This window comes from Rissa tridactyla, chromosome 20 (assembly GCF_028500815.1).
Source record: "Rissa tridactyla isolate bRisTri1 chromosome 20, bRisTri1.patW.cur.20221130, whole genome shotgun sequence".
In the NCBI taxonomy this organism is placed as follows: Eukaryota; Metazoa; Chordata; class Aves; order Charadriiformes; family Laridae; genus Rissa; species Rissa tridactyla.
In genome coordinates, this window is record NC_071485.1 from 6966843 (window position 1) to 6989151 (window position 22309).

General features: G+C 47.3%; 1 protein-coding gene across 3 annotated transcripts in view; it reads left to right on the forward strand.

The window, feature by feature from the left end:
* Nucleotides 1–22309, forward strand: part of DPYSL2 (dihydropyrimidinase like 2) — an 80375-nt gene that overhangs the window by 23384 nt on the left and 34682 nt on the right. The window contains exons 1-4 of one of the 3 annotated variants that reach the window (XM_054224823.1): nucleotides 8657–8808; nucleotides 9756–9801; nucleotides 14505–14593; nucleotides 15911–16095. In XM_054224823.1, coding sequence (XP_054080798.1) covers nucleotides 14574–14593; nucleotides 15911–16095 — 205 coding nt within the window. In that variant the 5' untranslated portion in view covers nucleotides 8657–8808; nucleotides 9756–9801; nucleotides 14505–14573. Of the gene's footprint in view, nucleotides 1–156; nucleotides 527–8656; nucleotides 8809–9755; nucleotides 9802–11016; nucleotides 11447–14504; nucleotides 14594–15910; nucleotides 16096–22309 lie in introns of those variants that run through there. The other 2 variants (XM_054224821.1, XM_054224822.1) reach the window with 2 other exon arrangements.

Below are 22309 nucleotides of genomic sequence, written 5' to 3' on the forward strand. Positions count from 1 at the left end.
CAGGGGATCTGCCAGGCACAGCCCTTTGCAATTGATGTTGCCGTATCTCTAGGACCCAGAGCGATCTCGCTCTTCTTTTTTTCTCTCCTCTTTTCGTGTGTGTGTGTGAGTGTGTGAAGGATCCTCCTGGTTACCGCTGTTACTATTTTCCCTTAGCAGGGAGACCACACAAGCCATGGCTGAGAAGAAGCAGTCTGGTCGGCAGGGCGAGGAAGAAGAAGTGCCAGCCTTCTTCAAAAACCTGGGCTCGGGCAGTCCCAAGCCCCGGCAGAAATTCTGTGGCATGTTCTGCCCGGTGGAAGGCTCCCTGGAGAACAAGACCATCGACTTCGACTCCCTCTCGGTGGGCCGCGGATCTAACAAAGTCGTGGCAAAGCAGAAGGATGTTGCCCACCTGGGTCCGGATGCTCCGTCCGTCTATTCCAGGCAAAGCGGGAAGGGAGGGGAACCATCTGTTGATTTCGGGAGAAAGGTGGAGATCAGGAGTGCCACTGGGAAGGAGGCGCTGCAGAACCTGAATGACAAGGTTGGTGCATATATATGTGTGTGTGTCAGTGTGAGAGATGCAACTTGAACCCACGATAGGCTGCAGAAGGGATGTATCCTTTCCACCCTGCAGTTTCTTGCTTTTATGTCACTTGCATGTATGTGGCAGTCGATGTTTTCCTCTAAGCAGCATCTCTACTAGAGCCTTCTTGCCAGATCTCTAATGTTATCCGTATGCTCTCTGCAGGTGTGTGTGTATGTGCACAGGGAGGAGGGCAGAAGAAGAAATGAGTCCCCTCGCACCCACAGACACCCTCCCTTTCCCCATTCTGCCTTCCTATTTGGTGGTATTTGATCCTATTTTTGTTTGTTAGGCGAATTCCCCCCAGCATAATGGTAGCAAAATGCCCCACCCAGCTAGTGAATGCAGCTCACGGGAACAGAAATGCAATTGTTAGCAAAAGAGCATCAATGAGCCTCCACCTACAGGGATGAAATCCCTGCAGGCTTCTTCCAGGGGAGACTCCTACCCGCTCCTCCCAGGGGACGACAGACCGGAGTGACCCCTGGGAGCTGTATTTCAATACCAATTTTGATCAAGGCCGCTGGCTACAGTGGGAGTTTTTGCCTTGGGAAGATCTGGGACTTTTGCAGGAATGTGGCGTTCTCTTAGAAACCCACTGAACTCCTCCCAGTCTGTTAAGTCTCCTGAAGCTCTTTTATCAGCCTATGTCATGGTGCAATACAGCCTGTCTTCTTCCTGAGGCAAAACCCATTCAACGCATAGGTCTAGCTGACCACGCACATTTGCTTTTCTCAATAAATAGATTTAAGCAAGCTTTATTCAGATCTGAGCCATGAAATGCTCTGTGTGTTCCTCTGACAATACTGGCTGCTGTGCATAGGCTGGAAGAGCAGAAATGAATGAAATGCCAACCAGCAAATTGATAAACTTCTAGCATACTGGGAGAGAGTTTCTGTGAGTAGTCCTCCAGTGAGTTTCCAGAGCACTCCTTCCTTCTGGAAGCTGTTTCTAGGATGCGCCTCTGGATTTTTGGTAGTGGTATGGATTGCATATATAGGGCAGAAGTCTGCCTGGAATTTATAATATGGGCTTGTTCGTCACTGTCTTCAACTTTCAGAAATGTGAAGTGTTACTAGGATTGTTACTGGGGGCTCATCCTCCCCAAATCCGACCCTACTCTGCTTCTTCCTACCACAGTAACCTAAGGGCTCCATCCAGCCATATTTGCATGCGTGAACGACTGTTGTTTACCGTGAGATCTCAAAGGTAGGCCCTGATTTTCAGAAGTGCTACACACCAGCCTTTGATTAGGAGTGGGACATGTCTCATGCTGCTTCAAACCTGATTTGCCAAACCCAAACAGAAGTTTGCCACTACAAATGCCTATGGTTTGATTTGACCGTGTTGAAGTGCCTACTAATTGAGTAAGTTTCCATGATTAATTAGTCTCGTTGGACTAAGCAAAGTGCATCTCAGGAGTAAAGGGTATGCACCTTTTCAGCTTTGTGAGTCAAAGGTTTTGCAGTTCGGGACATTTTCAGAACTAATTTCCGACAATTTGATTCAGTGATGTCCTGCAGAACATAAGCATAAGCAGGTGATTTATTAATTCTGAAAAGATTAATTATCTTGTGATTCAAGGGTACCAGTATAATAAAAAACCTAAGCACAATATGGTGAAAAATCAGAAGTTCACACAAAATATTAACCACATTTTTTTTAAAACGTGTGTTTTGGTTCTATTTTTAAAGATTGTTGTATTAATGTTAACTGAGGGTATGAAATAATGGGATAGTGTGAAACATTTGAGTTGTTTCTCATTAGCTTTACATAACACTGATGCCAGTGGATTGTGTTGTGAGGGGTTGTGAGCATTTGGGTAAGTGCGGCCTTTTCTTATAAATGTCTTGCTATGGATTGGCACTTTACTGCTTTTAGCTTTGATGGTTTTCCAGCTGACTGCATCTATAGCCTGAATCATTGGTTAGATCCTCACCAGGTAAAACTGGCCTTACTTCAGAGCAGTTAATAGAAATGTGTTTATGATGACGATCAAAGCTCAATGTATTAAAAAAAAGGTAAAGAAAAATAATGTTGCAGGAAGCGGCATTAAAGGAAACAGCGCATTGAAGTAATTTGAGATAGGAGTTAAAAGGCTTCTGAAGGTTTGCAACTGAATTTGGCCCATTATTTTCAAACCTCTGTCTTAAGCATTTAATAACACATCTGAAGCAGGTTCTCCCTGGATAGACTGTATACTATTTCCACGTGGTGGGAATCTAAATTATGGTGGAAAGGAAAAATATGCTAATTTATAGGCTCTTGAATTTATAACTTGCATAAATTATTTCACAGTAGGCTAGCAATCTTACTGCATCTTTTTCTTTAGCGTGAGATTGGCAATAGTTGCAATTTTTATCAATTCATGTGACAGTCAACATACAGGACGGTCCACGCTCTGTTTCAGCAATCAAAGAACCATATTGTGAGCTGATGGGAATGGGTGCCAATCAACTGGAGGCAATGGAGATAGGTGGAAGTATGTTAGCTAGTGACTGGATCCAAACTGGGTTTAAAACAGTCATCCTCTCTGTCACTGTATAGAAAGATCTTGTATTAATCTCCACTGAAATAATTAACAAAGCAAGATGTACAAGCTATTTCTTATTTTTCTGAGGTCTTAAGTGCCTAGAGGGTAAGAAAAGGAACGTAATTATTCTACATTAAATTGCAATATATTGTTCTGCAGGCAAAGATAAGGGTAATCAGATCTCTTTGTGTCTATCCTGTCTAGGGTATTCTATAGGCATCTATCACAGCCTTGCTTTATTGCCTCTGGGCCGTGCTGCCTCATAATTCAGGGTTAAGATCATCTCCAGAGGCCCCAGGAAGGCTCTCTGTCTTAGTTTAAGCAGCTCTTTACCGTGAGGCCTCTGGAGGCAGTGTGACCTATTCAACAGGTCTGCAACTCGGCACATCTGAGGCAAGCTCTGCTACTCGCCAGATGTCAGGCCGTGGAGAATTCACTGGGCTTCTATTTCCCATCTTAAACTTTGTCGTCTTCCCCGTTTAGACCGTTAATGCCCGGTCCTGCAGTTCCTAGTTCAACCTCTGGGCACTGCTTAGTGCTTTGAGGCCCTGACCTCAGCTGGGCCATCGCTGTGGTCTAACAAGAATGTCATGTTCAAACCCAGGACTTCTTGAATGAGACAATAAACACTTGGCCTGGCTTTCAGGAATTGCCGTGCACCTGCAAGCCCATTTTCTACAGTGGGATTTGGTGTTCAGATAGCATCAGGGCAGGGACCTGTGGAACTTACTCAGAACAAGGCTTTGTAGCAGTCAGTGCAGAAGCTCCAGGCTGCCTTGTCTCGGAGCAGGGGGACTGACGAAATGGCGCTATTCCTTTGTTCCTTAGATGAACAGTCTTGAGACACATGTGTTCCTCTGGGTTTTGAAAAACCTTAGCCATTGCTTGCTTGACCTGGGTCCTTCCTCTGTATGTATTTCCCAGATTTCCCATGTGTATAATTGGTATTCCTTCTATCTTGCTCATCTGTTGAGATTCTTCAGGGCAGAGATGGTCTTTTAGGGAACATAGAATCGTTTTGGTTGGAAGAGACCTTTAAGATCATCGAGTCCAACCATTAACTCCGCACTGCCAAGTTACCACTCAACCATATCCCTCAGCACCACACGTACCGTCTTTTAAATACCTCCAGGGCTGGTGACTCCGCCACTTCCCTGGGCCACATCTATAGGGAAAAGCAAGGTTTGATTGCAAGAGGGATCAGCAAGCCTGGGGCTTGCTTGAATCTAGTTTGCATAGGGAGCCTGAGTAGGTGCTAAGACACTTCAACACAAGAACAAGCCTGGGGACCACAGATCTTTTCTGAAGGTGCTAAAGCTCCCATTGCCATCCTGTCATTACTCCCGTGATTCAGGTGGTTCCCCTGTGCAACAAACAGTCACCCTTATATACCTTTTTTGTGTCCCTTAGAAACAGTTCATGGACGTTTGGGAAGTGCAGAGCACTGGGTGTAAACGACTGGGCCAAACCACCAAAGCTATGTCCTATTGTAATAAGATAAGTGTCAATAATGCATAAACAGAGACCAGGAAAAAACTTCTATTTTAGAATTGACAGGAGAGGAATTGCTTCCAAAACACAGTTTCACAGAGCTTTTGACACGACTGGACTTTTTTGCTAAAGTCTCAAAGCTCTCAGGATCATGGTTGTTCATTGCTGGAGAGAAATAACGAATAACAGGACGTTGTTGAGAGCTCAAATAATCATAGACTCTGGAACGTTAATGGAACTGTTGTGTAAAACAAAGAAGCTGTTCCAGACAGCTGGAAAGGCACTTCTGAGTTTAATTTGTTTTGATGCCTGTAATTTTTCTAGCCTTGTTTCGACAATCATTGCTTGCAAAATAATCATACAGGAGGATGACTTGCACGTTCTTCCAGTGGATCTTAATAGTTTGTCTGGCTACTGAAAAAAAGAAACCAACAATGGTGAGCACAAATGCCAAATTCCTCTTAACTTCTTAGATTCCTCTCAAAGCCATCAATGTGCAGAGCTGGCACGTGCCATACATGCAATGGGTGTCTTGTGGAGGGGTCTGTTGGTGTTACGTCAGGAATTCACCAATACCACACGCCCCCATGCAGAAACGAGCTAGAGGCTTTGATACAAAGCCAACTTAGTACTTGGGCTAAAGCTGGAGGGAAAACTTAAAACGCCTGGGGCCGTATTTCCCCACCCGGTTTGGAGCTGGGCCAATTCAGAGGTCTGGTCTTTCAGCAGCATCTTGCAATGCAGGCTTTATCTCGGGGGATAGATACGGTACCCGGCATGGTGAGACTGCCAGCTTTGCATTGCCACCCTTAGGCCCACGCTATGGCCGTCATTTGACATGAGCCATCAGTTTTTAGCAGGTGCTGAGCAGTCTTTTAGGTCTGCCTGAAATTTTGTACCTCCAGGACCATGTCTGACTCCCCATATTACTTGTCTGACTTGTGGCACATGAAATCTGAGTCTGTCTTCTGTGGTGGTGTTTAAAAGCTGGGAAATGGTGTGCAAAGCTCGCGTGAAGTTGATGTGTGTGTTCTGCCTGATCTCCCTTACCCTAGAAAGGGGCAGCATCTGGGAGCAGAGCTGTAGGAAATCTACCTAAACCAAACCTCTTTACTGTAAGATTCACACAGAAGCGCAATGTCCTGTTCTTTGGTCACCTCCCAGAGTCCTGGGATGAATCTCAGGGTGGGAGAATAGAGGTCAGAATTTCATTTTCTCATCGTCTGGAGTAATGGTTTTCCTGTACATCAGAGGTAGGCAAAGCTGGCTGACACAAACAATGACAGCGATTGCTGCGAGCCTGATGCTTTGCCCTGTAGGTTTTGGGGAAGGAGAAGTGATTATAATAATAATGACAACAGTGTAAGCTCTTTGGAGAGAAGAGCATATTTTCGCTAGGTATTGTACTAGCCATGACAGAGCGATCCCTCTCTAGAACCCTGAAGAGGGCTGTCTCTTTCCTGACAACATGACCTCATAGGAAATTAACTGTGGAGCACCGGCTCGGGCTTGTTTAAGGACAATTAAGATCGTAGTGCACCTGAAATGCTTGGGACATTTCCTCTAAGAAACGCACTATAACAGTAACAGTCGTCTTAAGGTTATTTCTGAACCTTCTCAAGGTTTCCTGGGATTTTAAATGAAACAAAATCAATTGGAAGGTTAATTTTAATTTGCAGATCAAACGTACATTTTTATCGACCTGTTTGTGCAGCTAGAAATTGAATCTCCCCCTCATAACCTAAGATAGTCTGTGTTCAAAAAAGAGTAGGCTGTTTCTCTGAGAAGTTGTATGATTTTTACCTCTTCATAGTAGCATGTTTGACCTCTATGGTCATTTCCTTATCCTGACACTCAATTTTAATTTTCTCCTGCAAGATAATAAAACAAACGAAAGATGCCCATTGGCAAGTAATTCCCCTCTACAATTTAATTTGTAGTGATTAATAATGGATGGTTCCTTCCTCACCTTTTGGGAAGGACAGGTGTACTCCTTCCGCCATGGATCAGCCTGTATTTAATCCTCCCAACGCTTCGTAAGATGCAGGGGGTTGCTGGATCCGTGGGAAACTTCTTTTCAAGTCATTGAGATTTGGAGCTGTGCAGCAATTGGCATGTGCAGAATCATAGCAGAAAATGAGGGTCTGATCGTTGAACCCATGAAAGCTCTTTTGGCCCAATCCAGCTGCAATAAGAAGAGCCTTGCTGACTTTGGCGGGGGGGCTGGGGGTGGGGGGGGTGTTCCCCATTAGGGAGTGGGGATTATGGGCATCTGACAAGCCTAAAGGGAAATGGAGAGCTTGCTGATGGTATACCACTGGAATTTCAGATACTTCCAGGAATGCTTTAACTCCATCTCTGATCCCTCTTTTCATTACGCTTTAAAATGTAGATTTCCATTTGCAGGTTTTAGAATTTCATAGCAAGATATCCTTGTGGATAAAGCTTTAAGAATTCAGTTGGAGTAAAAGCAATAGGGTGTTGCAGAAATTCTGTGGGGCTTATTGCAATTACACTAAAAATCCACAGAGAAAGAGACTGTTTTAATAGTTTTTTCCCCAACCATCCAGTACCTCCACAGTGGGAATAAAATTCCTTGCTAAGTGCCTTATGGTACTCCACGGAATCTGTAAAGTGAAGGTTCGGAGCTCATGTAAATGGATTCCCACTGATGCCTGTGATGGTTTATTTCAGCTGTACAGAGATTTTCATATTCTTGTGCTGTTTTCCCTCTAGACCTTTCCAGAAGACAAATTCAGATGGAGAGGTTCCTTTAACATGAAATGTGTTTCTGCTGCAAAGAGATGTCCTACTCCAGGTGACACCTGTGCGGAAATGGCTGGCAGTGATCGCGTGTATCCGCTGGCCAATACACCCCTAATATATGCCCCAGTATAAACCACAGTATACCCCTAATACACCTGCTATACCCAATATACGGCTAAGGATGGGTCAGAGACATTCACCCGGTGCAGAGCACAGCTCTGTTTGTGGCTGGGGTGAAGGCTGGCAGTGCAAACGTGGGCATAACGCTCAATTTTGTGCATTTCCTCCCCTGTTCTGCTCTTTGGTGAACATTGTTACAGCCCTCAGAAGTGCTGAGGTAGCGTAATTGAAGATATTTATGTGCACTTGCTGTTCCGCCACTGCTGATGTGACTTGGCTGCGGCAACCTTGCTGGTCCTGTTGCGGTGGCTGCAGTGGGGGCGCTGGGGTGGGCTGGCCAGCCATCCTTCATCGCTTTCCTTCATTAACCTTTGGCAAGGAAGATTTGGCAGTGCTGGTTCTCCGTAGCGTCTTCTAATTTTAGCCTGCCCAGCCTGTCGCGTGCATTAACAGACCTATGGAAGACAAAGTTCATCAACATTGTCTAGAAATCCCATCACTTCCCGCAATGCCTTGGCAGGTGACAGCACGGCTGTAAGACAGCTGGACTGGATACAAACCTGTGGGCATTTGAGAAGCGGGTTCCACTCTCCTCTTTTAACCGTGTCTCCTGCCCCTGACACTTCCTAAGTAGTTATCTATCTTCATTTAACTTAGAGGGAGAATTCATACATAACCTATAGGTTTACCAGGGGAATGAATCAGCTTTTGTTAAAAAAAAAATTACATTTATATATATAAAAAAAAAATGCAGGTATACATCTCAGTATTTTCTGACTCTGTTCCCGACTTCTTCTCATCCCAACCTTGTCCTTTAGCTGTAGCTCTTCTCCTTCCCTCCTGATCACCTCCCCTCGCGCGTGTTTATACAACAGATAATATCCATTCCTTGCCTTTGTTGAGCAAGGCTAAATAAGCCAGTTTGCAACTACATGAATAATTTTAAAATTATTTATTTTGACAACCTTTTCAGCTCATCGCTAAAAGGAAAGGAAATTGGGCCATGTCAGCAATTGGTATAACGGAGCTAGAAGATACACCTGGGAGCTCAGTTCTGGTTCTTTGGGTACACGCTGAATCATAGGGAAGTTCTTAAAATTTGGCACGGTGTAGGTGTTGAATATTGAACGAGCATGTTTTTCAGCCCTTTAATCTCTTCATTTATTTTATTCTGTACTACTTAGGTTCTTGCAACATGGTGATGGGGAAGGAAAAGCTGAGTGTCATCTGAAGATTCATTATTACTTTCTGAACCTAGTCACTGCTGGATTCAAGTTACGGAACGTATCCAAAGTTCAAGAACTGCCGTTCTGAATTAGGCCCATGTGCAGTAAGGATTGCCTTTTTAAAAAAAGTATTTTAAATAGCTATCTTTGAGCAGATGAGAACAGCTTTAGAAATATTCATGGGCTGATGACATTGTCGCCTTAAAGGTGCTTCTAATTTCTTCTGCCAGGGCGGCTGTTCCACAGCTTTTAGCGTAATGTGGAGAAACGGCCTGGCCAAGGTCAGGGAGGCGTGTTGGTGCTGGCGATGTGCGGTTTCCTGCGCCTGTGTTTGTGGCTGTTCCTCCGCGATCACCTTGCTGCTGCCAGGGCAGGATCTTGAAATGGTACCTGGACTTGGCATGTCTCAGATCAGCTGCCCAAGGGCCTTGATGCCATCTCCCAAACAGGGAGCCTCTTCGGTAGCTGAAGACACTCTTTTTCCTGGCAAGTAAAGGCAAGAAACCATTCAGATATAAAGTCGAGGCAGAAAGCTAGAATTAAAGAGAAAAAAGGAACAGTTGCGCTGTCTAATTTTAGAAAACCCCATGTAGATGCTTTCTTCCATGTTCTGAGCAAAAATATGCTGAGGTTTACAAACTTCTTCCAGCACAGATCAGAGAGGGGCAGGATAACTCATTTAATATTGTCTATTCTAATCATTAAATCAAAATAAAACCCTACAGGCTAACAAATTAATCATTTTGCTACTGTCATAATGAGCCACTTTTTCATTTGCTACTAATTGGGTATTAACTGATTGGCATATTATCTACTTAAAGGTTGCCTGATGCCCTACCTATACCCAGGAAAAGCTCTTTTACTCATTTCCTTATAGTCTCCTGTGAACTAATGGACATAAACGGTCCTGATATTCATCTGTTTGAGCAGATGTTGCCTTTATAATGATTTACTGCAGTAATATACTGAAGGTTTTAATTTCTTATGGGCTGTGCATGGTGTGTTTAATGGAACTATTTGGGTATGTAAAGATCACTACGTTTTGTGACAGGAGAAGCTTGGTGTGACGTGCAATTCACCTGTGATCGAGGAAGAAGGTAAGTCTTTGTCAGTCATTAATTGTCTGTTATAACCTTCAAGCAGAAGTGGATTTGTGCTATTTGTGAGTCTTCCAAAAAGTGTCTTTTACCTTCCCCCAGAGCAACTGATATAAGAGGAACTGGTGTAAAGAGATGTCTTTTGAATGGTTACCCCACACTCTGGCCATGAATCCCGTGTCTTGGGTCGAGTGCACAGCAAATAACAAGTAAATGTTTGTGCCATTTAACGCGTTTCTTTCCTTGAAGTACCAGCTTATGGAGCTCAGGGACTGAGGAAATCTAAGACTCTGAGTGTGAGTGAAGTGAGCAGGGAGTCTGCAGCACAGGAGCGGTGAGGAATAGCCAGAGTGATGGGGACCCCCCCTCGGGTGTGCTCTGACCCCAGACCCCAGCCACTGAAGCTCCAGGTCAGTGACTGCAGGAGGGGGGACTGCATTTTCTGGACGAGGAGGCAAATACGCTGGAAATCAAACGACCGGCAGTGCTTCCAAACCTTTTTTTTTTTTTTTTTTTTATTATTTTTCGCCCCCAATTTTTTACCGCACCCCACCGGCGTTCTGCTCCGGTAGCGCCGGGAAGGGCGGGGCGGGACAAAGAAGATGGAGGGCAGCGCCTTTTCCCAGCGCAGCCGGGCAGCTCGCAGCCCCGCCGGGGCGCGGGGGTGTGAAGGCGGAGGTCCGCAGCCTGCCCCCCCCGCCCCCCCCAGCCGCGCCTCCATCCGCGGCTGCCGCGTCCCCGCCTCCCGCCGTCCGTTAACCCGTCGGTTTGCGGTAGCCTGGGCGGGGGAACGGGCGGCGGCGGAGCGGCTGGGGGACGGGGCGGGGGGGTACCGCGGGAACCGGAGGAACCTCGGGGGGGATCCGGGGTACCGGGAGCGGCCCGGGGGCGGCGCCCGCTCCCCCCTTCCCGCGCTGCAGGACCCGCCGCACTGACGTCTCCACTGCGCCACTTTGCATATCACCCCTTTCTCCTCTCCCCATTGGGCGGCTGCCGCCTCTCGTTTGCATCCCCCCCGCCGCTCAGCCAATGGCGCCCCGAGCTGCGCCCCCCCCTCCCACCCTCTGGCTGGCCGCGGAAAGGGCGCGGCTGGGCTGGCGCATGCGCAGCTGCCCCCCGCTCCGGCGCCGCTGTTGTTGGTGGCGGCGCTCGCCCCCTCCCTGCGCGGCCGGGCCGGGCTGGGCTGGGCTGGGCTAGCGAAGCTGGGTTGGGCTAGCGGGGCTGGGCTAGGCTGGGCTGTGCCGGGCTGGGCTGGGCTCCGGGCAGAGGGAAGAAAGGGAGACGCTGAGGGTTGGCTGCTTCTCCCCTTCCTGCCATTGCGGAGAGCAGGGATCGCCCTCCCCGGCGGACCCGTCGCTCCCCTCCCTTGTGATCGCATTGATTTGGGCTTGAGGGATTTGTTTTTATTCTATTTTGTTAATTTTTTTTTATTTTTCTTTTTTTCCGGTGGAGGGGAGTTTGGGGAGCGGTTGCTGTACGGGAGACAATAGCGATACAGCAGCCACCCCTCTTCTCCAAAAAAAAAAAATCCTTTTATATATATATATATATATATACACACACACGTATAATATTAAATCAATAAATTGGGGAGCGATTTCCCAAGATGTCGTATCAGGGGAAGAAAAATATTCCGCGGATCACGGTGAGTTGGGGGCGCGGGGCTGGGGGCGGGGGAGGGGCGCGGGGATTAAGCCCTTTGTGTGCGCGGGGGGTTGTGGCAGGATAATGGGATCAGGGGCTAATGGCGCCGGGGGGTGTGTTTGTGCGTGTGTGGGGTGTGTGTGTGCCACCCCAATGGGAGCGCCCCGGGAGGGATGGAGACCCCCAGCCCGGCAAAGGGCGGCTCCGGGGCGAGGGGGGGGCGCTGGGAGCCGGGATGGGGATGGAGCCGGGGATGGAGCGGGATTTGCTTTTCTTCCCCAAGAAGCTTCTCGCAACGCGCAGGTTTGGGTCGGCTCCGCGGTGCGATCCCGGGGGGGAAAAAGGGAAGGAGCCGTTATACAACCCCCCCTCTCCCCCCCCCCACCCCCCCAGATTTCCTGAGGGTGGGAGCGATGTAGGGCAGGTATGGCGGGGCCGCGGATGGCAGCTCCCCGTTACGCAAGGCGAGGCAGCCGCCGCTAACGGACCGGTAACGGCCATTGCTGCGGGGGGGTTTGACACCGAGTTCTTCATCGCTGGCCCCCCCGACACACCCAGCCCGGGAGGGAGCCGGGCAGGGTGACGGTCACCTCCTGAACCATGGTTAGGAAATGCAGGGGATGCGCAGCACCGGTATGTGATAACCGCAGCGTCCTCTTTGAGGTTTTTATCTTTTTTTTTTTTTTTTGGGGGGGGGGGGGGGGATGGGGTGGGGTGGTGGGGTTAGGGGGTGTAGTTTACCTCCAAGAGTCCGCAGGCAGAGAGTTTAAAAAAAAAAAGATGCCAACGTTCAAATAGAATAACAACGAAGGTTACCGCTGAATCGCTGTCACGGGCCAAAAGTAGCGTGACGCATTTTCCTTCTGACTGAATGCTCTGATTTGTGGTGCGTGTGCCCGATGCAAGTCTCTTGTGAAGATAAGGGATAGAAAAAATACAATAATCAGATTCTGGTCGTCTTTGCTGTTACATAAACCCGGCATTGATCTACTGAGGGTGATGCTTGAAGAAAGAAGATAATGAATATCTAGCTGTCCCGTTTTGACTGCATCAGTGGGGTAAATACATACAGAGTATAAACAGGGGTAAATAGATCCAGAGTTAGTGGCAGGCCCTGGCAGGGCTGCAGACTGCCTGCGCTTTTGTCTCCAAGGTGGATTTGTGCTGATTTCCGAGCACCGTTCAGCTGCAGCAGGAGACCTGTTTATTAGCAGAAGCATTCACAGCATCATTAAAATGGTCCAGGCTGCGTTTTTATTGCTCACTATATATATATGTGTGTCTTATTTTTCTTCTTTCCTAATTGCTGCCCAGTGCATTAGAACTTGGGCTGCCGGTGACATCGATGGCCAAACTAACCTATTTCGATGGCCTTTTTAATTGCACAAGGCGTCTGCACTAGAGGTGGGCATAAATACCGCAGTGTTTCTGGAATCGGTAAACACGTAGGACAGTTTGCTGTAGAGGCTGGCATGGAAAGACAAGTGGGTTTTTCACGCCCCGCGTTAATTCATTCAGGCTTATTGGCATTCACAGCAGGTCCTAAATTTAAATCTTGGGGTTTTCTTTCTTTGTTGTTTTTAAATTGGTGGCGTTATTCAGGGAAACTCTCTATTGCAGGAAGGAGAAGGAAAAAAAAAAAAAAAAAGGGGAGGGGGAAGGAGGGGCGCTTCACGTCTCGTAGGTGTTTTAGCAGTTATACAATATAATGGTGCAAATCAGTAGCTGATGGAATTCACGTAGCCCTTTTGGCGTTGAAAGCGCCATGTCAGCTCGTGTCAGTTGAGAATCGGGTGTGCCAACTCTTCAGTTTTATTATACGCTTTTTGGGAAAATGCCTGATCCTTCTGGTGGAGCAGCGGAGTCCCAGCTCAAAGTGAGGGCCCTGAGCAGCGCTGTCGCTCTCCTGGAGGTGTTTGCTGGAAGTTCAAGGCCCCACCGAGTTAAAGTCCTGCTTTCTACCCCTTTCTACCCCTTCTTGAATTCCGTGTGTGGCTTCACCAGCCTGGCTCTGCTCTGCTGGTATGAGCTTTGTTCTCATACAAAGACCTTTTTGGGAGGAGAAAAGGGCGTCAGAGTAAGTACAAGATAAAAGGGCCAAGGTGTAGTTCAGATTCAACGCCACATAACGTCTGCGTGCTTTGCTTTAAATATATGTACATCTGTAACGTAGGGAATGAAGGAACCAGAGGAGCAGAGCGGTCGCTTGTAACTCTCCTCCCCATCTGCAGCTCTGCGGGCTGTGGTTCGCTCTTGCTTATTATGACTGCTGCAAACAAACAAACAAAAAAAAGATAAATTTCGTTTTGACCTAAAATCTCGCAAAAGCGAGGTGTAACCTGGGCTGCGATAAAAGCACATCACCTGATAGCTGCCGTGTTATAATTACCTTCCTCTTCCTGCCAAACTGTCTTCTAATGGGAGGGAATTTGAATAACTGTGTTTTAAATCCTTCCCTTAAGTGCGTATTAGCAAATTAAGGTTTTTTTCCATCTGATTATGCAGTAGTGCTCTGCAAAGGCAGTTGAAGTATCCGCTGCATCGAAACATCACGAAGTTGGACAAAATGAGTTTGTTTGTGTTGTGTAACCCCCGGCAACAGACTTTTGGTCCATTTCCCTGACAGCAGTTGACTCACAGTTGGCCAAGTTGTGACTCCGGTCTGTGGGTGAATATAGGAAATTTTGCATACGACCAAAAAATAGAGATGCGGCGATTACACATCCTTCAAAGTACTATTTAACGCTTTTGCTGTAGGTGATGGTGGCAGGCTGCAGGTGGGAGTGAAGCTGCCAAATAGACAAGCCCACTGGAACCCAAATCCTTTCCCATTCTGCCTTTTTTGGGGGGGGGGATCATTAGTGTGATGAAAGGACTTGCAGATGAAATAAAATATTTTATCTTTCCAGTTGAAAGTGCGGCGGTTGACTTGTGTTTTGACATGCGCTTCTGAATAATGCAGAGGTTGTTTCCGTCTCTTTTTATCTCTGAAGTGACACCGCAGACTGTCAGCTTTCTCACAGAATAATTATGTTCTGTTGTATGCTTCTTTGTTGCAGAGTGATCGTCTTTTGATCAAAGGTGGTAAAATAGTTAATGACGACCAGTCTTTCTATGCAGACATTTACATGGAAGATGGGTTGATAAAGTAAGTGAAGTTTGATACTGTTTTATGATTGGAAATGTACAGAAATGTACTGCAGACTTGCAAGGAATAACTTAGTCTCAGTGAGCTATATTAGATTGCAGCGAAAAATGAATATTTCACATATATCTTGGTGTTCGATGGAGGAACTTTCAAAACCAGGTGTGGAATTAAATAAACAAATGGCCCCAAACCCCACTCTTATTAAAGCGTGTGTCAAAGGAGGTACTTCCATGTGCTTAATTTTAGCCACGTGAATAGCCCCATGCTGAGATGACACATATGTTTGAAGTTATCCCTGTCGTAACATTTTCCTGAGTTATGACTTAAGGTATTATGAACCCAGAGTTCAGCATGCTAATGCAGTTAATTCTGCTTTAGGGTAGGAGGCTGGACTTAGGTGACCTCTCGAGGTCTCTTGCAGCGCTGTCTTCTGTGATTCCGTGATGCAGGGATCAGTCCAAACCCCCTTAAAGTTAAAAATGATCCTGCAGCTCAAGGACTGAGGTTCAGACCTCTTTCTGTGTTTTCAGACGTGAAACATGCATTTCTGGCACGTTAAATATATTACAGATTTCTTTGGAAAATGACTCTTAGGAAAAAATGGACGAGCCAGAGGTTACAAACAAGGAATTTTCCTGTTCTGGCTAAACGGTCAGCACATGTGCTTTGTTAATCAAGGTTAAAAGTTAAAGGAGCCAGCCAAAGAGAGCTAATTAATTGCAATATGTCATCCACTGTTGCACTTCTAAAAATACATCTATGAAGAGCTAGACTGGAGAGACCTTTGAGGGTCTCATCAGGAATTTGGTAACTGGTATCTGGAGGGGTTTCTATTTATGCAGGGGCTACATAGTATTTATGCGTGAGAGAGAAACAGACAATGTAGAGGCAAAAATTCCGCCAGTGCTCCCAAAACAATGCTAACGTCCCAGTTGCTGTTAGATAGCTGGAGTCAAGAGGGGAACTGCCACTTGGCAACCCCAGTCCTGTCCCAACAGAGCTGCTGTGTTTGCAGCAGCGATCATCTGATTATCCGCATGGTCCCTTCCCCAGCTGCCTGCTGGTGCGGCTCCCTCTTTTCCTCCCTCTTCGGTCTAATATTGCCCCGAGGTCCTGAAGTAATTGCGCACTTTGCTCTCAATTATGCAGCTGCTTCAGGGGGAGGAATCAAATATTACCAGCTACGTACGCTCATCCCGTACATGGCTTTATATGGCAAAAGAAAACACCAGCCAGGTTAAACAGCAGGAGGGTGTATGTTTACAGGCTGTTTGCCTTCTGTGTGTCTGACCTGCTGCTTGAAACCTGTTTTCCCAGGCAAATAGGAGAGAATCTCATTGTGCCCGGGGGAGTGAAAACTATTGAAGCCCATGGCAGGATGGTGATTCCTGGAGGGATTGACGTTCACACCCGCTTCCAGATGCCGGAACAGGGGATGACATCTGCTGATGACTTCTTCCAAGGGACCAAGGCTGCGCTGGCTGGGGGCACCACCATGATCAGTAAGCTGGCTGGTTTTTCTCTTCTGAGAAGGCTTTACTTTTCTCTTTCTCGGCTAAGTACAGAAACTGCGGGATGTATACCTCACGTGGTATTTTGGACCAGGTACCAGCAGTGGGGCACTTCCGATGTCTGTCCAGGCTGCTGAGAAAAGCCTGTGTAGGGGTGGGAAAAGGGGTGGAAAAGCAAGACACGAGGATTTCTGCATCTTGCGGCTGTCAGTCTTTTCACTCTTGTCTCCTCTGTTGTCAGGGTTTACCTTGCTGCTTGTGTGACTTTGCCAGATTTTTGGGTCTGCTCCTGCTGAAACCAGTGTCACTTTGACCTCTGGCTCCAGTATGCCTAGCAGATTCTCCACATTCCTGTGCCTCAGTTCCTTTCTCCGTGATAATCTGTGGATGGATGTCCATCATATGGTTCACACCCAGAAGCTTGGTGCCAGTGTAATATGTGTCTTTGAAAACTGGGCCACTTACTTATTTAAGGATCTGCACATGCCCACTTAAGTACGCGGCTTTAGCACCAGGAGTTTTGTTAGCGTTGTTCCTTTTTTGTTCATACCCTCTTTTGGAGGAAGAGAGAAATCGGGAAATGAAAGTATCTCAAAACAAGAGGACAGACAGACTGACTGTTGTGCAGACACCAGGGTGAGACACTCATGGTGTTCCCCCTCGGGCTCTAAAATGCCTCATGAGTGACTTTCAGGCTCTCTGTCCCCGCTTGCGTTGGCTACAGATGCTGGGCTTGTCAGAGCCAGGACCTTAAAACTCCGTAAGTGAGTCATTGCTGTTAACCTTGTTTGAGCTAGAGAAAAAAATGAAAACCTCTGTTGCAGTGCAGCCCATCACGTGTAAACTGTAACGTGGCGCCCTGGAGTCTGTTGCCACATATAGGATAAAAGATAAAGGTGTAAAGTGATACAATATCTGAGCATCTTGCATTCTTCCATGTTCTGTGAGGAGCTGCCATTTCACAGGAGGGGAGTTAAGGTACAGAGAAATAAAAGCGCGTGGTTCAGAACAGGTACTAGTGTCTATTGTCAGAGATAAAGAGATCTTAGGCACAGCCAGGAATCTGCCTAACCCTCCTCAGTTCAAACCTGGCTCCTTGCGGACTAGAACATCCTCATCTCTCAGAGGATGGTTGTGAGCCATCTTTGATGCCTGGCCTGGTGGGCAGGCTGGGATTGCTTGTCCTGGAGGTTGGGAGTGGGAGCCAGTGGTCCAAACACAGCTGGAATGTCTGTGTTTCATCCTCTGGGTCTGGACCTTGCAAAGAGGTAGCGTCTGGCCTATGAACTTGGTCTAATGCTTCAAATAAGTAACCTTAAAATAACCCGGGAAATTATTTTTCATAATGTTATCACTTTAGAGTATGAACTTTGTGTATGAAGATAACCTCACACATGCAGAGAATGTAAAGTGGGAGGGAGCGTAGCTGTGGATGGTCTCATTCTGCATGCTAACATCCAGTTTTTCTTCAAATCTTTGCTGTCAATTTAAATTAATAACACCAAAATGGTATTTTCTTTTCAGCTTCAGTTCATTGACTTTGTTTCATTGGCTGTTCCTTTGTTGCTAGTACACCTGGTTTACACTTGAATTATCATTTTGTTCTTCCTTGTTAAGTTGAATTAGATCAAAATAACGTTCTCTGTCATCTGCATCTGAGCTTTTAGCAGCATTATTTCCCCCTGTGGTACTTTTTAAAACACTTTAAGCAGAAATTGCTTCGGCAAAATTTTCTGAAGTAGCCCTTTTCTTTGGTTGCCCAATTTTACCTATGCAAAGCCTCAAACTTGAGAAATGTTTGGATCTTTCCGTATGTGTGTACGTGTATATTGCCTTTATGACTGTGGTATCTGAATATCTCACTAATGGTGTTTGTAACACATCCCTGAGTTAGGGAGGGTGGAGGAGAGTCCTCCATTTTACAGCTTCTCATTTTACAGCTGTGAAAAATTAGCACAATGTAGATTATGGCCATGGGCAAACCGTGTAGAGGAGGCTGGTGGCAGCCTTGACCTTACTGCCTTCCTGAGTGTCTCGGATTAGGGTACCAAAATCTAACCGTCATCTCTGAACGAAACCCCTCTTCCTGCAGCGTAGCGTCAAGGACTGCGTAGGATGATGGAGAGACCTTTCCGATGGGCAGGTATCAGCTGAAGAGTGGAAAAGAGGAGAAATAATCCAACTAGACTTCAAAGCTTTGGAGACTCTGCTCTGTGTCAGCTCAGCTCTTCTCTTCTCAGCAAAACTATACCATTTGCAGAAATGTTTTTCCCCAAGGAAGCAGGCAGGGCTGCCCTCCTCGGCGTGCTCTCGGTGGGTGGCCTCTGGTTTTTGCCAAAGCAGGTGGGAGTCGCGGTTGATGGCAGCATTTTTTCTTCTATGATGAATAGGGCAACGTTTAGTGAACTCGATTCCTCATATCGCGAACAAATTGCAGCCTGAAAATGACACGCTAATGTTTATGTCACTGTATATTTAAAATATCGTGCCTGGGGCTTTTCAAAAGAGAATGTGCTCCTCTCGTGGAAGTGTGTCCAGATGTGCGCCTCCGTTCTTCGGGCTTTTTTGGAAAAGCCTCATGGATGTGAGCTTTGTTGCAAAAAACACCCATCTTTCTTCATTTGCGGTTTAAGCAAACTTTGTATTATTTATTTACAAATACCTTTACTCCATCTGTTTTCCTCTTTTATACATAGCCCTCATTTTGTGCAAGAAAACAGGTTCGTCTGCTTCATGCTTCAGTTTGTTTCACATTTTCATGCAGGACGGCGCTTTAAGGCTGTTTAGTTTACAATCATTGTAGGGAAATGTTTTCTGGACATTTTTCAGTGAAATTAAAACAAGAAATCTTGGATAGGTTTCTACTGATTGTTGGTTTTATAAAAACTGCGGGTGAAATCCCGCCTTCGGCGAGGTAACGGAGAACTTTGGCCTCAGCAGTGCCAGGAATTCACCCCGAATGTCTGGGTTGGTTTCAGTGAACTTCATTTTCGGCTCGGATCAAATTCAGTGTTGTTCCCTTTAATTCCCTTGGCAAACACGTCCAAGGGTAGCACACAGGAGTTCAAGAATGTAACCTATTGTTTCCAAGCCCTGTTCTCATTGACTTCCGTTCCCCTTTAAAGTAAATTCATTACTGCAGCGTCAGAGATAGGAGAATCCGACTCTCAAATGGAGCAGCCCCGTTTTCTGTGGGGGATCGGTGGAGATTTATCCCGGTGGGAAGCAGATCTGGCTCCAACCTGGCGCTTCCCAACTCATCCCCTGGTCAGCTGGAATGAGGGAGAGTGGCTGGTGGTGATGATCCGAATTGGTGATGTGAATTAACCCTGTCTGCTCTCATCTCCTGCGTTCCTGCAGGGCTCCCCAGTCCGTGCTTTCACAGACTCCCAGAGTGGCCGGGGTGGGAAGGGACCTCTGGAGATCACCCAGTCCAACCCCCGGCCAGAGCAGGGTCACCCAGAGCAGGTGGCACAGGGACGCCTCCAGGCGGGTTTGGGATGTCTCCAGAGACGGAGACATTCCTGAGCCCTGCTCCAGGTTGCTTCACACAGGAGTTAGGGCCGATTTCTTTCTCTAGCCGCTCGTTCCGCGCAGCCCATCTGAGCAGGAATTCCAGCTATGATCCTTCTGTCTCTACCCTCTCCAGTGCCAAAGGCAAGGCTCCAGCTGACTTTGCTAACATACGGGAAAACATAGTTGGTTTTGCTGTGCAGAGCTGCTCAGAGGTGAAATGACCTATTGTGATACGATTTTCTGAAACGGCAATTTGCATGATCCTTTCACTGTCCCGGCCTTAAAACAGTATCAGTGTGGGTATGTATGTCAGCCAAGGGCGAGCAGCACTGCGCGTGTTCTAGGATAACGTTGCTCTGGAAAAAGCTTGGATTATCGCCCTTTTAAAATGTCAGAATGCAGTGTTTGGGTATTAAGTTGAAGGGAGGATTCCAGGATGATCCGTGGAAGACTTTGCTAGGAGAGAGGAGTATTAGGCTCCAGCTCGTTCAGGGTAGCTTCCCTAAGCTCCCTCATATTCCATGGAAAGAGAAGAGTCCTTCCAGAGGACTCATTTTGAAGTTGCCCTTTACAAGAGGCTCGCTCTTGTCCATCCGGCCACGGTTTTGTTGAGCTAAAGGTGCTGGTTTTGAGCCCTTATTGCCCCAATTTGAGATAGGCTGGTGCCCTGCGATATGAAACAGTGCCTGGAGCTATTAGGGCAAGAGGATATCGCTGCTCAGAACAGGGTGGCCTCTCCAAGTCTTGTGATGGTTTGGTCGCTTATTAATTGTGATGGGTGAAATCCCCGTCAAAATCGGTGGTAAAACTCCCCCTGATTTCAGTGGAGGCAGGATTGCCTTTCTCTGCGCCTAACCCTTCAGGAAGGATGAAGCTAAGCTGTGTATATTTACCGGCTCTCTGATCCTCTGGCCTGTTTAATGTCCTAATGAGAACGGCATCTATCCAGGGCAGCTCCCACACGCATTTCAGCCCCCCCTCCCGAAGACTCTGCATCTTCCCGGGTATCTGCTGCCCTTGAGTGAAATTGCTTGCTGACATCGCCTGTGTTGACTCAGTCAACCACTGTTATAATCATAGAGAGAAATTACAGTGAGAGAAATTATAGCTCTTTCTGGCTCGGTGACTTGGAAGCCAGCTGCCTTTTGAACTTGACTAGCAGTTATCCTAATGACATGGAGAACGTTCGCTGGGGATGTGAGCGTTTGTATCTTGGGAGGTTCAGAAAATGAAGGGGAACTTCACGTGGGCTGCAGGCTGCTTCCTAATGCTTTTACCCCGCTATTAAAGAGTGCTCGTGTGCAGGATGGCAGAGGGTTTCAGGAGTGTGTTGGCTGCTCAGCTACAATCAGATTTGTACTGAGTTGACACCAGGTCTCCTGGGTCATCCTGAAGATCACCGCCTTGCTGAAGGACATGCCTAGCATATCTTCCGCGCCTCTTGGTTTTTGAACTGAGCGTGACTTGAGAGAATGGAGCTGCCCCAAAGGTGGTCAGAGTCTAAATTGCAGCAGTGTCAGCTTAAAGTAAGGTTTAGTGTTGTGGGGCAAGGGCAACTTGGCGTGGGATGGGATTTAGACCCACCAGCAAAGACTAGATCATGTTCTGCCCTACTGTGTGCTGCTGGCTTCTATTGTCAGCATTACTCCTGTCCTGGAAGAGAGCAAGAGTCTAAATGGTGGGCAAAGGCGAGGGATGGAAACGGAGACGCAGGAGGAGGTGGCACAGCGGTGGTTGTGCAGTAACTTGTGGCTGAGCTGGAAGTATAAAACCAAGCGTTTCGAGTCCAAGGGCGGTGACCGCAGAGCTGCAGTGTCTCACCACGTCTCTGTGGCTGTGTGTACACAGCGCTGCATTGTTCCGCAGGCACCAGCCTGAACTCTGTTTCTTTTTGCACCCAGTAGCAGAGATAAAAGAGGAACTGTGCGACTGGGGAGTAGCGCTGGACGGGCTGCCTTGGGCTCGTTTCACTTTCCAGCAGCTGGCAGGCGTTCTTCTGCAGCAAAGAAATCTTTAATTCTCTAGAAATGCAGTGAAAATGTCCACTTGCTTGTATAAAAGATTATTGGTGATGTATATGGGCAGAGGCTTCCTTGAACTCTGTTGTTAAGATAACGACAGGAGCGCAGAGTCCCTCCAGCCCTTTCTCTCCTCTCCCCAGCTCCCCTCGGTGCTTTTTATCCCCCCAGACCCTCTGGCCTCCGCACTCATTCACGCTAAACCTCGTTCGCTTCGCTGACTCCCAGCCTCCCGCTGATGCGTGCGTGGCTTTCATTCAGAGCGGGCTTAAAACCGTTACTGAGAAAGTCGGTCCATACAGAGGGACGGGCACTCCCCCGTCGCGAGCTACTCTTCTCAAGCTTTTAAACCCCTCTAAGTCCATTAGGCGTCTCTGCCGGCAGCGGCGTGTGCGGCAGGGACGACGGCCTGCCCTGCCGGGGCTCCGCTTCCAGCCCTCCCAGCTGCGCTGCTTCTGCTGGATGGGATCCCCTCTATTGTCCTGGTGGGGCTTCCAAAGGGGTCTCGTTGGAAGCCAGTCTGCCAAGCCCTTGATGTCTCTTGCCAGTTAGCACAGAAGGAAACAGCTGTTCCGTCCTCAGCATGAATTGTGTGTTACTGTCTGCGTCTTATTTTTTATTTTTTTTCCCCTTTGGGCTGCAGCTATTGTTTGTCGTCTCTTTGCCCCTGA